Genomic DNA, 13,491 nt, shown 5'->3' with positions numbered 1-13,491 from the left:
GAACAGATACGTGATGGAAAAGGTGACTTGACCTTAAACGTTGAAGAAATGAATTTGAAAACTTGGACAGTAGGGAATGCACTCTTGGTTTGGATATGGAATTGAGATGTGAGAGACTGTGACTTCTGTCTCTGGCAGAGGACAGTGTGGGTCTGTTGCTCTGTCTGTAATTAAGAAAGCAGGGATCTGATGTTAGATTTGGAGAAAGTGGTTTCTGCTAAAGCTCTTGGAATGATGATGGGCTGAGGTCCATGGGTGTGGGCTCTGAAGAGTATTTCCAGTTTTAGAATATCCTCAACATTAGTGTTCCTTAGAGGTTCTCCATCTGCTTGGTATGCCCAAGCATGGGTATTTTCCAAGATTTGCATTCCTACTTCACGCAGTCTGGGTCAAAAAAGCACAAGATCTCTTCTTGCTGACTCTGTGTCTAGAAAACTGACTTGCAACATGAGTCAGCACTACTCTGCTATGTATATTCAGGTTTCTGACATCTTAGTTCAGAATAAAGCTCCAAGGGGAAATTCACGAAGTGCATGAGAAATATCATCCTGTTCTCTACTCACTCTGGGATGTGGGAGGGAAGCATGCTACGCTGAGGACAAGGAGTGTGGCCTCTGTCCCTTTCCCAGGCTCTGCCTGGCAGCACATGTGTGTTCATGCACATTTGGACACGGATTTGAGAAAGCAAGAAGTTATTACCCTTGTAGAAAACCTTCTGCTTCAATTGCCTCAAGCTAAAATTCTGGAAAGAGTTGCATAAGCCCATGTGTATGTGCAGCATAGGTGGGATAGGATATCTCTTGAAGGACTCAGCAATGCATGATTTACTACTTTCTCTGACAGAGAAGGAGAATTTTTATCAAAGCAATTGAAGCAGTTCTGTAGAATTGTAAAAAGTGAGAGGAGTTATCACACATTATAACACAACCATTGATTTGGCTTCAGCCACATTTTGTTTTTTCTGTGAGCTCCTAAGGCTGTCTTGCCTGTAACAAACATTTTCAACAAATTTTTTTTTCCTTTTATTTAACAATATTCTTTTTCTCCCCCCCATTTCTCTGTCACCTTTTAATTCTGTTCATGGCCTGTAGAGTAAGCAGCCTTACAAGGGTTTATGGGCAAGTGTCATAGATCAGAAAAATTAGGAATCCTTCTGTGTGTGCTCTTGATGGGTTCACATTGATGGATGAGATGTCAGTTCAAGAGTAATTGATTTTCCTAGACAAAATAGGTGTGTCTAGGTGTGCTTCTGTGAACAATGGAAAACTATACTTAGACTAAGTGCACTGGTTTTGCTGTGGGGACAGAGTAGTGCAATCATGCAACAGCCTGTTGAGTAAATGTTAATTAAGAAGGTTTTCATCTAATTTGAAGCTCATTAATTCACTCAATAGCATTTTTATAAAATTGAGGAACAATCTGAAATGAGATCTGAACTTGCACTATGAACATTAGGTAGTTAATGGGTCTGCCCTTCATCCGTCTGTGTAAAATCCATTCCCTATTCCCAGATATTTCATGTAATATTTTTCCCCATTCAAAATTCTTCATAGAATTTCCCGTGCCAATTTAGCCCACTTTAAATGAAACAGGAAAGCATTTGATGTTTAAAAAGCTCACTTTCCCTCATTGGTCTGCATTTTCTGAATGTTACAAAGGATGGTTCAGTGAGAAAAGCAGCACTGGGCGAGCTATTTTGTAACCTATTGAGAAAGCATGGGAGGGAAAGGAAGCCCAGCAGAGGACTGGTGATGAACTCCCCATCCCCTACAACTAAAGGTGTCTCCCCTTGTGCTTCTGACACTTTCAGGAAAGGATGCAGAAAATCGCTTTTCTGGTGGTGAACTGTCAGAGGAAGTCTACACCTGCCTGCCCTGCAGAGAAGGATGCTCTTTCTGCACGGATGACACTCCCTGCTATGCACAGGAGGACAAGTATCTGCGGCTGGCCATCATCTCCTTCCAGACGCTCTGCATGCTGCTGGACTTCATCAGCATGCTGGTGGTCTATCATTTCCGCAAGGCCAAGGTAAAGCCCCGGGTTCTCTTTGGGTGTCCTCCTCCTCACTGTGCAGGGCATGCTCGTTCATCGTGGCTCTGCAGCTTCCCATTTTGAGGGTCCCTTGTGGTGGTCTTCACAGGGGTCCCAGGATGAGGGAAGAGACAAGAATCTTGACTCCATGTTTCAGAAGGCTGATTTATTATTTAAGATTTATTATTTTATGATATATATGATACTAAAAGAAAATGATATATTTAAACTATACTAAAAGAATAGAAGAAAGGATTTCATCAGAAGGCTAGCAAGGAATAGAAAAGAAAGAATGATAATAAAATCTTGTTACTGACCAGAGAGTCTGTTGAAAGCGAAGGAAGCCAACCCACCTTGTTGTTGATCAGCATTGACTTCGATTTATTGATTAAATCAGCCACTTTATATAACAGTGTTAATTAACTTCATGCATATTGCAAAATCCAAGCTCACGATAGGTTAACAGAGAAAACTCTAACCCCTCCTTTTGTTTTACCATACCCATGATTGTTTATTGAAAACAGGACCAGCGTTCTCACTGTAATATGAAAGGTTCCCAAAACTTCCATATCTGTTCTCAGAGTAGCTATCTTTTCCCAGAGAGCCCAAGGACAGAGTGTTTTGCCTGTTATGGGAAGACTGTCTGAGAACCTTATTGTTTATAAAGGGGTGCTTGAGAGAGCCTAATTGTTTATAGAATCAAGCCTGGGAATTGCTTTACACTACCTTTTACTTTTCCCTCAACTGTATGCCTTCATGGCCTTTTTCTTTAAGCCATGCTTGAACCAGACTCTCCACAGGAATCCGAGACAGCTGGACTGTGATTGGCCATTAATTAAAAACAACCACATGAGACCAATCAAAGATGCACCTGTTGCATTCCACAGCAGCAGATAGTTATTGTTGACATTTTGTTTCTGAGGCCTCTCAGATTCGCAGGAGAAATATCCTAGCAAAAGTATTTTTCAGAAAATATGTCTGTGACAGTTTCTCAGGCAAGAAGTGCAGCTCAAGGGGAGGATGGGATTTCCAAACAGGAGTGTTTTCCTGAATAGTTTATGTGGTTTTGACAAAAGAAGAAGGAAAAAAAAAGCTGAGCAATTTGTGTCTTCCAGTGAAATATGCTTGCATTTATAGATGTTCAGCAAAAATCAAGGAAACTATTAAGTAATTTTGGAAAATCAGGCCTGTTAAATATGCACATATATAAAGGGACATGGGGTTTTTAGAAACTTGGGATCATGAAAGTCTCTGCATTACCACTACTGGGAATGATGTTTGATTTCAATATATTCGAGTGAGTAGCTGGAAAATGATTATGGCAAAGAGAAATCTTTCTGAATAATTCTAGTCCCTAGAGAGTTTAAATGTGATTCTCTGGTTAAAGATTATTATTTTTGCACTACAGCAAGAGCATACTAAGGAGTATCTGTAAATTGCTGATGCAGCATGTACTAAGCTAATGAACTTTCTGCTTTTACCTCACTGAAAGTCTGGTAACATATCAGAATCTCACTGTTGCCTCAGTAAATGCAGAAAATTCTCTGAAACTTCAAATTTATTTAAAAGAAATTAACTGAAGATTATATATATATATTCACTAACTACATTTGGGAAATGTAGGTGTGCACACAGTATGCTACATTATTGAAATTAATAGCTTCATCCACTTTCTATACCTAGATAAGTATTTCCATTTTGGTTTTTGGAACACTTGATCCCACAGTCTACCTGATCCTGCAGTGTCTGTGTTACAAATACATGGCTCATTTTGAAAGATTTTAATATCCTGCCAGGAAATCACAGAACGAGCAGTAACATTCCTTTTTTTATCTCTTCTGTTTCTGACAGTGTCTTTGTATTTAATGATATTATAGTAAATAATTCAAATTACAGACTTAATTGTATTCATAAAGTTTTTTTGTTATGAAAAGTTTGTTGTAGGCATCTGTTTAGTTGCTTGACATTAACTTCGCAGAAGAACTTCATTCTGATTTTGTGAGGTTTTAATCTGTTAATGTTACTCACTTTTAATGTCATAAACAACATCATGACAGGCATTTCTTGTGAGTAAAAACTATTTCTAGACTTAGAAAGTGATATGCAGCTATTGCAAGCTGGGCTTCACTACTTTTTTACACACCACAATATTGATTGTTTTATAGGAAATATTCATATTTTCTCACAAACAAGTTGAGAAATAGTATTCACTCTTTCACTTGTACACTTGCATGTGTTCTGATAGAGATATCTGCTACAGTAAGACATAACACAGAAATCTTGTGTTTCACAAAACCTTCTAGTGATGAATAGTTAGTTCTCCAAAGTATTCTATGAATAAAGAAACACATGGAATCTGAATCTTTAATGCCAAAGCAATACTAAAGCAGCATATACACATCTTTTGTTGTCTCTGAAGTGCTTCTCAGTCATTAGGAAAAAGTTTGTGCTTTTGTTTTTCCAGATTCCCTCTTACCATTGGTAGTCATGACATATGAATGAGTGAGAATCAGTCATAAAACAAAGCATTCTTTTTCCCTGAAATAAAAAAAATATGCCTTTGAGACATTGCCCTTCATTCAGTTGACCAGAGATGGATTCAGTTACAGTTTTGGTACCTTACAGGAAATTCAACATTTCTCTAAATGTGTATCTCACAAGGACAAGGGAAGGAAACGTGAGACAAAAGAAATAATATGGTGATTAACAAACCCTTCCATTATGATTGATGTTTTCAAGGAATAGAAACTGATAGATTTTTCATTGCTTTTCATGTCATTCAGTTGAGTTTTTCTTGGATATTCCTTTAGTGTTTTTTATCTTCTTGGTACAGCATGAAAAAGATCTTGTGTGTTTACCATGACAGGAGTAGTTGTATGAAGGGCAAACATACTGAGAACAATGAATATTTTTTATAAGAAAACTGCTGCTTACATTGGGAAATGACAGAAATTTGGAGTGAAGGAAGAAAACTAGTAGCTTACTATGTACTCTCTGCCAAGGAGGTAAAATCAGGAAAATGAAAGAACACATATTGAAGTATATTCAAAATTTCTGCCCTTTTGAGAATTTCCAACTGTTAGTGAAGCAAACCACAATTAGGTTAGTATATATGTCTGTGATTAAAGTTGCTGTGTTAAACTGCTCATTTCCATTGTGCTGTGTGGGAGGCAGGGAACAGCATTTCTTTCGATTCTCTCCCACGTGTAGCACTACAATATTCACATGGTTGCAAAAAATAGTTTTTAATGCAACATTTTAACAGAAAGAACAGCATACTGCTACTATATCAAGAAGCAAACTTTAAAGTGTTTAAGGGAGCAAAAGATGGGAGTTGAAAATAAAAGATGCTAAATTAAGGCCATTTCAGTGCTGAAAGGAATGGAGAGTAGATACATGACATTTTGATCTGTCTGTTGATCAGTAAAATCAGAAGGTAAAGGGGATAAGCTGCCTCTTTAGTAAGAGTGACTGCAGAAGGCTTCTCAATGCTTGTGCTTCATGGGGGCTCCTGGTAATTACTGCCTTCAAAAAACTAAGGTCCTGAAATTTAAAGTCTGCTGACAGAAAGCACTTGGGAAGAAACACCCCAGGCACCTTGGCAGTGATATATAATAATCCACAAAAAGAATGATAAAGGTCCATAAGCATCCTTCAGTTTATGATGGAGGTGACAGGACATTTTTTTGTCTTAAAAAAGATCAGCGTATCAGTAAGAGCAGAGAGAGATCATAAGTATTTTAGGGAAGTGAAGAAATACCTCAGCTATTCAGATCACACTGGTTGTGCTTTTTATGACCAAGCAGTACATAGAGTGGAAAATTGCCACAGCCTGGTTTTGTCAACAGCGTGCAATATATGGGAGATCCAGGGCAGTTGCTGAAAGCCCAACCATGTGTGAAATTGGAGCCCTGCACTGCCACAGAGCACAGCCATGAGAACAGAGACCTTTTTGACAATTACTGCCAAAGTGTTACTGATAGAATGTGATGATACAACTTTCATTTTGACAGATCATTGTTACTCACCTAGGCCATAATAAAACTCTACAGAGAACCTGGTAAAAACCAGCTTGTGAGTTCCCACTCAGATCTTGACAAAATGAATGGAAATGAATAGGCAAAGCCTATAGCAAGCCAGGAGACTGGCTTTTAAAAGCCAGGCTTCTCTTTGGAGGGACTTCTACAAATCTCTGAAGTTTTAAGTCTCATATTCTAGAACTTCTTAAGGTTCCTCTGAAGAATCCTCTTCAGACTTCTATCCAGAAAACGGCCAAACTATTTATTCTGTAATAAGTTTACAATAATAGCAGTAGAGGAGCAATGGAAGGTAAGAAATATGACATCTTTATTTTAAAGACTCCTTATAATAGTGACAAGAACTAAAGATCAGTAGGTCCAACTTTCACACTTGGAAATTCAAAGTAATGGTAACAAATAACAAAACTTCTGGGTCCATGGGCAAATGTGGGAAGTGGGCTTTTGTGAGAATGTGATGCCCTACAAACATATTTGTAGCTCTGTGAAGGGGGATTATGACCATGTGGATATGAGAGTACTTCTTACAAGGTCTGCCACCAAAAGCTCTTAAAGTTTTGGTCTCAAGGGTCTAGGTGAGCTGCACTATTTGTAGGTAACCAAGGGGTGGCAGAGGAAAAGACAGAGCAGGAAATACAGTATAAAATCATGTACAGTAGTGAGATGTTGATGTGCAAACATAGATATCTATTCATGGTTCTTCTTAGGGTATCACTAGAGGGTTTAAGGATCAAGGGATCTCTCAAATGTTCAAAGACTCTCTCAAATGTCTTTAAAAAAAAAGGAAGTAGTTGCATTACAAAACTTTTAAAGTTGCTTTATGTCACTCACTGGCAAAGAATGTTACAGATCCCATACTATAAAGCAATTCAAATAGGAAGGAATCATGGAGGATATTTCTCTCTCTCTCTCTCTCTCTATATATATATATATCTTTCTATATATGTTTCTATATTTTTGGATGTTTAAACACAGTGGTTTTGGTGAAATATCTGGTGCTTCAAGGTCATAATTTATTGTTGGAAACTTGGAGGATAGATCAGGAAGGATCACTGTGTGCTTCTTTAATAATGCAGCACAGGCCATGAAGTGAGGTAGCACACTAGAGTCTGAACCAGAATATCTTTTGTTCTCTTGGCAAGGCATCATTAAGTTAGATTTCATGTCTCTTCTTGAAAACCTTGTAGTTATTAATGTAGACTTGCACATTTGATAGGTGGCAGAACAGAATTCAGCTTGTTATCCAAAATACAGTTGATCCAAACTACTGGTACCACTGACCAGTCTGACCATTGCCAACCTGTAAATGTAAGTGCACAATAGTGACTTCAACAGTTGCTGGAATTGGCCAGAAGAGCTGAATGGAATGGCAAAAAGATACTGTGACAAAGCTCTGATCAGTGCTGTGGAATTCTTTTGAGGCTTTGTCAAACACAGGTGAAAGTGACTCAGCAGCCCTGAGATCAGCTCAGCAGTAATGTTATTTAACTGCAGGAGTCATAACTGGAGAAAGTCACAGGCAGAAAAGGTGGCCCATTGCCAAGAAAAGGAAGAACTCCAAAACAATAAGAACACAAAAAAATCTGGAAGAAGGCACAGAAGGAGTAGTAGAAGCTAAACTACTAGTGAAAAGATTTGTAGGGAAACACAGAAAAAGATGAAAAATATAAAAGATAAAGAGGAGATGCTACTGCTATAGTGGGAAAAGGTGAAGCATTTCAGTGGGAGAGCAAATGGGGGAAATGTGCTGAGCAAAGAGAAAAGAGGAAAAATTATTCATAGCTAATACAGAAGGGAAATCAGATGTGTGGATCACTTCAAAGACATCTTTCCTGTGGGCAGCCCTTGTGCCAATCAGTAGTGAAAGCTGGAAGCCATGAACCTGGTATTGACGCAAGGTGCAAGAGGCTCAAAAACTCAAGGGAGATGAAAATTTGTGAAATTCCATCAGAGAAGCTGACAGCACCCGTTTAATGCCACTGAGGGAATTGTGTGATGAAGCCTGGGAAAAAGAGATCTTTCCTCAATAGTGAAAGTGTTGAAATTCTATTTTGATTTGTCTGACAGAGTGATTTTCCTGAATATGACCTTGGGAGATGGTGAGGCTTCTGCAGTGTCAGAGAAGAAAAGAGACTCTGGATGCAAAACAAGGAGCAGGCTCAGTGCTGTTGATATTTGTGTTATGTGTCTTAGGGGAGTTTTACAGACTTAGAATCTCCTTACAGAGGAGTCTGTACAGGGACAGGCTCCTCTTATTCCCTTGCTTGTCAAAGGCTTTGATAGTGTTTGAGTATGAGGATCTTGCAGAACAACTTTCAGCCTTACTCATGGCTGCATACAGAGGTGCAAAACATTCTCTGAGTTGAAAAACTAAGGAACAAAACAGCTCAAGGTGATGCTCGCAAACATCTTTATGTGCTGTGGCATTAGTATTGATTTAATAATGCAAACATCACTACAAAAAACACGTACAAAAAGTATGAGGCTAAGCTAACAAAAGTAGCTGTTTAGACGGGGACAGAAATCCTATTAAAACAAATATTCTCAAAAATGAGAAGCTGAACAGTGATTTTGTAAGAAAAAGCATCAACAACAAAGTAGAATTCATCTGTGCAAGCAGTGATGTGTGGACCAAGGGAGAGCACAAACAGGGAATGACCAACTGCAGCACTGATTACATACAGCGTAAGGGTAGCAAAGCTGCTGGCAAGAAACTGAACATTTAAATAACTATGAATGAAAATCAGATTTTTTTTTTATTTTAGACTATACATAGGGATGGAAATCCACCAGAGCCTTAGAGAAAACCAGCTGTGTTGTAATCATGTTTTTGTTAAAGTACTTGACTGTGGAAGGACATTACCTGCAAAGAACCTAAAAGGCTCATCTGTTATAAGGCTGCCTTTTCAAATGAATGGAAAGAAGAGCTGAAAATAACTGACCTTTGCACAGCAGCCTTCCACCTCAAACAGGGAGCTTTGGGTAGACTACAGCTGCTGTGAGGAATTGTAAGTGCCCTTAAGAAATGCCAAGAACTTCTGCTGGCACAGAGAACACAGAGGTTGATCTCAGCCATGGAGTGGAAGACATTAATTGCTACTTTGTGATGAAGGAGAGATGAGAATGTGCTGCCAGCCTTGACTCATGCTAGACCTTTTCAGAAGGGTCTTGTTTGCTGGGAATTCTCATTCAGATCAATGCTAAAGGCTTCAAAGTGGTTGCACTAAAGCCAAACTACTTTGCCCTCATCTCACCACCTTGTGGTGCTGCCAGGGTCTGGAAAGAGGGGAACAGAGAGCCAGCATGGGGGTCTGGGCTTTCCCTCTTCCTGCTGCACCTGTGGCCAGCGTCTCTGGATGTAAATCCAGCATTTCAAGGTAAAATTGGTGGTAGTGAGCACACTTGGAGGAGGTTGTTTTCAGCTCTGAAAAACAGTGGAAGAAATGCTTAGAGTTCAACAGGGTAATTTGGAATGGTGTTATCATATGGCATTAACAATGATGGACTGTAATAGAACCCATTGGAATGAAGGGCTTTGCCCTGTTCAAGACCATTTCCAATCTCAAATATTGGAAATCTTTAACTAAATGACGTTTTATTTTACTAGTTTTCTCCACCCCTGCCCTCCCCAACCCCCCTTTTATGAACATTAGGGAAATGATGGAAGTATAGAAATAGAAATAATTTTAATGAGAGGAAGAAAATATACATCTTGAACACCAATCAAGGTAAATACAGTTAACAGGACCATATATGTCTAATCATTAACAGGACCATATGTCTAATCATCAACAGGAATAAATAATTTTCCCTCTCTTGAGGGTAATGTGGCAAACAAGAGCTACAAACTGTTTTAATATGGTTTTTATTCTGTCAAATACAGATTTTCATTTTGGAGTTCAGGGTGGCTAGATACACTCTGCCACCACTACCCCATCTTTTTATTTAGTGTAAATATATTTAAGTGTTCTGCTAAATATGATTTCAAAACTGTGAAGATATTCCCTAAGCAGTGCAATTTTAAATACTGCACAGAACTGCACATAGATGGAAAGGCAACATGCAAATTTATGCTGTAGTTCCCCTTTCTAATATTGAGAAATCAAGAATGTCTTTTCTCCGTTACTGCAGCCGCAATAGGATACAGTAATTCAGAATGAGGTAATCACAGGCTATTGATGTGTGATACATCTTTAAATATTAAAGCATACTGGCTTTGCAAACATACCTCTTTTTCTAATGTAAATCAGCCAATCCTTTTCCCTTGGTTTTTTACTTCACAGTGGCATCTTGATGTGCTTATGCCTGGATGGTTTTCATCTTTGGTGCACATTCTGCTTTTTTCTCCCTAGACAACAATTTCTGACATTTCAGCTGAAGTGGAAACTTGATAGAGGGAAGATTTTGCACAGATGGAGCAGCTGCCTTTACATGCTGTGCTGGTGGGCATACCTAATAGTTCACTCAGCATATACACATTCTGTGCAATGCATTAGACACCCTTTCTTCATCCTGTCCTAGAGTGAGAACCTCGTTTCTTGTGATTTCTCAGGAAATTTATTGTAGTCTTCAGGCTGCAAGTTTAAATACATTGCCGATGTTGTTTTCAAAACTGTTGTTTTTAGTGGAATTCTCATTTCCTTTATTTGCATGTCCCTTCCCATTTTTCTGTGGGGTTTAGATGTGCCTTTAGGGGTGCTGTGCTTTCTTAATTCCCACATAAGTAACTTAAGAGTGCCATATTGGCAAGATAAGAAGTGCAGGGGCCATTAGCCTGCAGCAGCAGTTGAGTCTCAGGGAGGATGTACTGGCTGCTGGAGTTCCCAAAAACAGTAGGCATGGCTGCAGTGTTTGCAGGGTATTGTGTGTGTATTCACTTCATAAGGCTAAGGTTTCACATGAATATGAATTTGCATTTAATACACAGTTTAGAGGCATCAAGTACTTGTGAATAGAAAAATAAAATTACAGACACTTTGAAAACTAATGAAAACTGAAGTGTGAAGAAACTAAAGATCTAGATATGAAATATGTTCATTGATTCCAGTTCAGGCTTTATAAGGAAGAGCTAATGAGAAAAGCAGGATGGTAGGAAGCAAAAACAAAAGTGCTCTAGATAGAGTCTCCTTCTAATGGACAAGGTAGGTCATAAAATGGCTTTTCATCAATACTCAGCCATAACTCTAAGGATTCAAAAGCTGCAGTCTTCTCTGTATAGCTTTATATTAAGCCAGTGCTTGTCTCTACAAAGTTGAATTGCACAGCACCTAAGGGGGCCCTAAGGAAAACATTCATGGTTTTTCAAGGAGTGTACTGCCTTCAAAGTTATGTCAATCAGCCATGGATTGTGACACAGTTGCTCCAGTTTGACACTGAAACAGGTTCCTTGCCATTGCTTTCTTAATGTTTTGCTGCATAAGACCCTGCGGACTGTGAATCATTGCTACCTTCTGTTCTACCAGTATTCAACAAAACTCTGCAGCACAGAGCCCCTAATTCAAATGAATGGAGCTGGTAGTGCACTTTCGGTGTAGGGTGCTGGCAAGGATATCACTGTCAACAAAGAAAAAGCTGTAGCAGCCTTGAAGGCCTACATTCTTGTAAGTCTATTACACTTTATTTTCACTTTAAAAATAAATTATGAAAAATTAAGTAATTGAATGCTTGAATTCCAGCAAATATTTTCCAACAATGACAACTATTACCTTATAGAATAATTTTTCCAGGGTTGTTTCAGAGTCATCAATTAAACTGAGCAAGCTGCTCAGATTTTTGCTTGTCTGTTACTCTCTGATTCCTGCTAAGTCTCATATTTATAGCCCTTATAGAGTGTCTGAGTAGACTGAATGGCCTGTCACATGGTAATAAGCTTTCCCCACTGATTCTTTGATGCAGTAACTTCAGGACAGTTGCATTTATCTGGAGTTTCATTTGGGCTCCTGAATGGGCATTTACAGATTTGCTGGGAAGAGATTTCCTATCATGTCAGCAGAATAACAGCAACATTATTAATTTATCCTGCTATTTGTCTTGGAGTTGTATTCTGCTGTGAACCTCCCTTGTACAATCAATAGCAATAGCAAAGTCCCTGGTGGCTCGCATGAGGTCTTTGGCCTGCCTCCCTCTCCAAGAGAAGACCTATGTCTGAAGCAGACCTTGCTTTTTGTTTTAAGGGTCTAGTAGTAAGACCCCATTTTGATGTTGAAAAACCAATTTAACTAAGAAGAAGCTCTGATGAAGATGAGAAAATACGGTTTTTTAGAAGCTTTACCCAGAGAGAAGGAAGAAGTAATGTAAGTTAAGAAGCAGGGAAAGAAAAAACCAGAAAAAAAATGTAGCATGAGAACTTTCAAATAGTAGAAATAAAACTGTATTGAACATTATTCCAGGAAAAGTCTTGCATTTTTTTACTGTATATTTGTAACTGCAAAACTTGTAGTTTATGGTAGACTGTTCAGAGAAACTTTATGCTGTTTTTAATATTTTGGTTGTTTGGTTGATTTTGGCTATATTGTGTGGTACGGGCTGAACAGAGATCACTGAGACTAAAAAATATTCCTGTTCTTTATTCTTTTCTTCGCTTCTTTGGGTAAAAGTTGAAGGCTTTTAGGAGCAGGCTCATGCTGTCAGCTTCTCATTAGAACTTTGTGCTATGAACACAGTCACATTGCTGTTGCCTTCCTTGTCACAGCCATGCCTCCCCCTGTCTGGAATAAAATCATGACATTTTTCTCTGCCATCTTCTCATCAACTTCAATCTAGCAGAAAAGAAACCTTGATCTCCTCCTGCTTCCCCCTAGGACATCCCAGCTACTCCTTTCATAGTTACTGTAGCAACCTGCTTGTTACCAAAGGTCATTTTGAACTCTGGAGGTCTCTGTGTCTCTGGCTGTGTCTGAGCTGAACTCCTTCTGAGCTGAACTCCTTCTGGGCTCCCTTTTAATAAATGTTTTCTGCCAGTCTGCAGCCCTGTTTGTTGTCTCAGCTTGGTGTTTTGTGTCTTGACTATTGCCATGTCCTTTCAGCTGGCAGATGCAGTCACAGCTCCTGTCTGTTCCAAATGATGCTGCCCATGATTTACTGCTCTGCCACTTTCTGCTGTCCTCTTTGCATCTCCCTCTTGACACCATACATGCGCTATGTATCTCTGGTTTTTTCAGCTCCCATATGTGCCTTTTTCTGTCTCCTAATTGAAAAGAAATGTCTGCTATTCCTTTGATGCAGAAGTGTCAACACCAGCCTGATCTTGTTACCTTTTCCAAAAAGCATCCCTTGTTACCTTTTCCAAAAAACGCCCCTTGTTCCCTTCATACTTTCCTCATGCTTGGTGGAAGCTTTTTGAGAGCATCCCCTGCTCTCCATGGCATGTCTTCAGATTCAAGTGCTGACAAAGTATTTAACTTAGAGTGGGATAATGATAGGC

The 13,491-nt window shown here is 39.0% G+C and overlaps 1 protein-coding gene across 1 annotated transcript in view; it reads left to right on the top strand.

Annotated features, from left to right (window-relative positions):
* GPR158 (G protein-coupled receptor 158) overlaps positions 1-13,491 on the top strand; it is a 186,363-nt gene that overhangs the window by 84,239 nt on the left and 88,633 nt on the right. The window contains exon 4 of the mRNA XM_058025870.1: positions 1,811-2,028. Within this exon, the coding sequence (XP_057881853.1) occupies positions 1,811-2,028 (218 nt within the window). The remainder of the gene's footprint in view (positions 1-1,810; positions 2,029-13,491) is intronic.

Source organism: Melospiza georgiana, chromosome 1, assembly GCF_028018845.1.
Source record: "Melospiza georgiana isolate bMelGeo1 chromosome 1, bMelGeo1.pri, whole genome shotgun sequence".
In the NCBI taxonomy this organism is placed as follows: Eukaryota; Metazoa; Chordata; class Aves; order Passeriformes; family Passerellidae; genus Melospiza; species Melospiza georgiana.
Note: the sequence above shows the minus strand (reverse complement) of the source record. Positions and strands in the feature narration are given on the sequence as shown.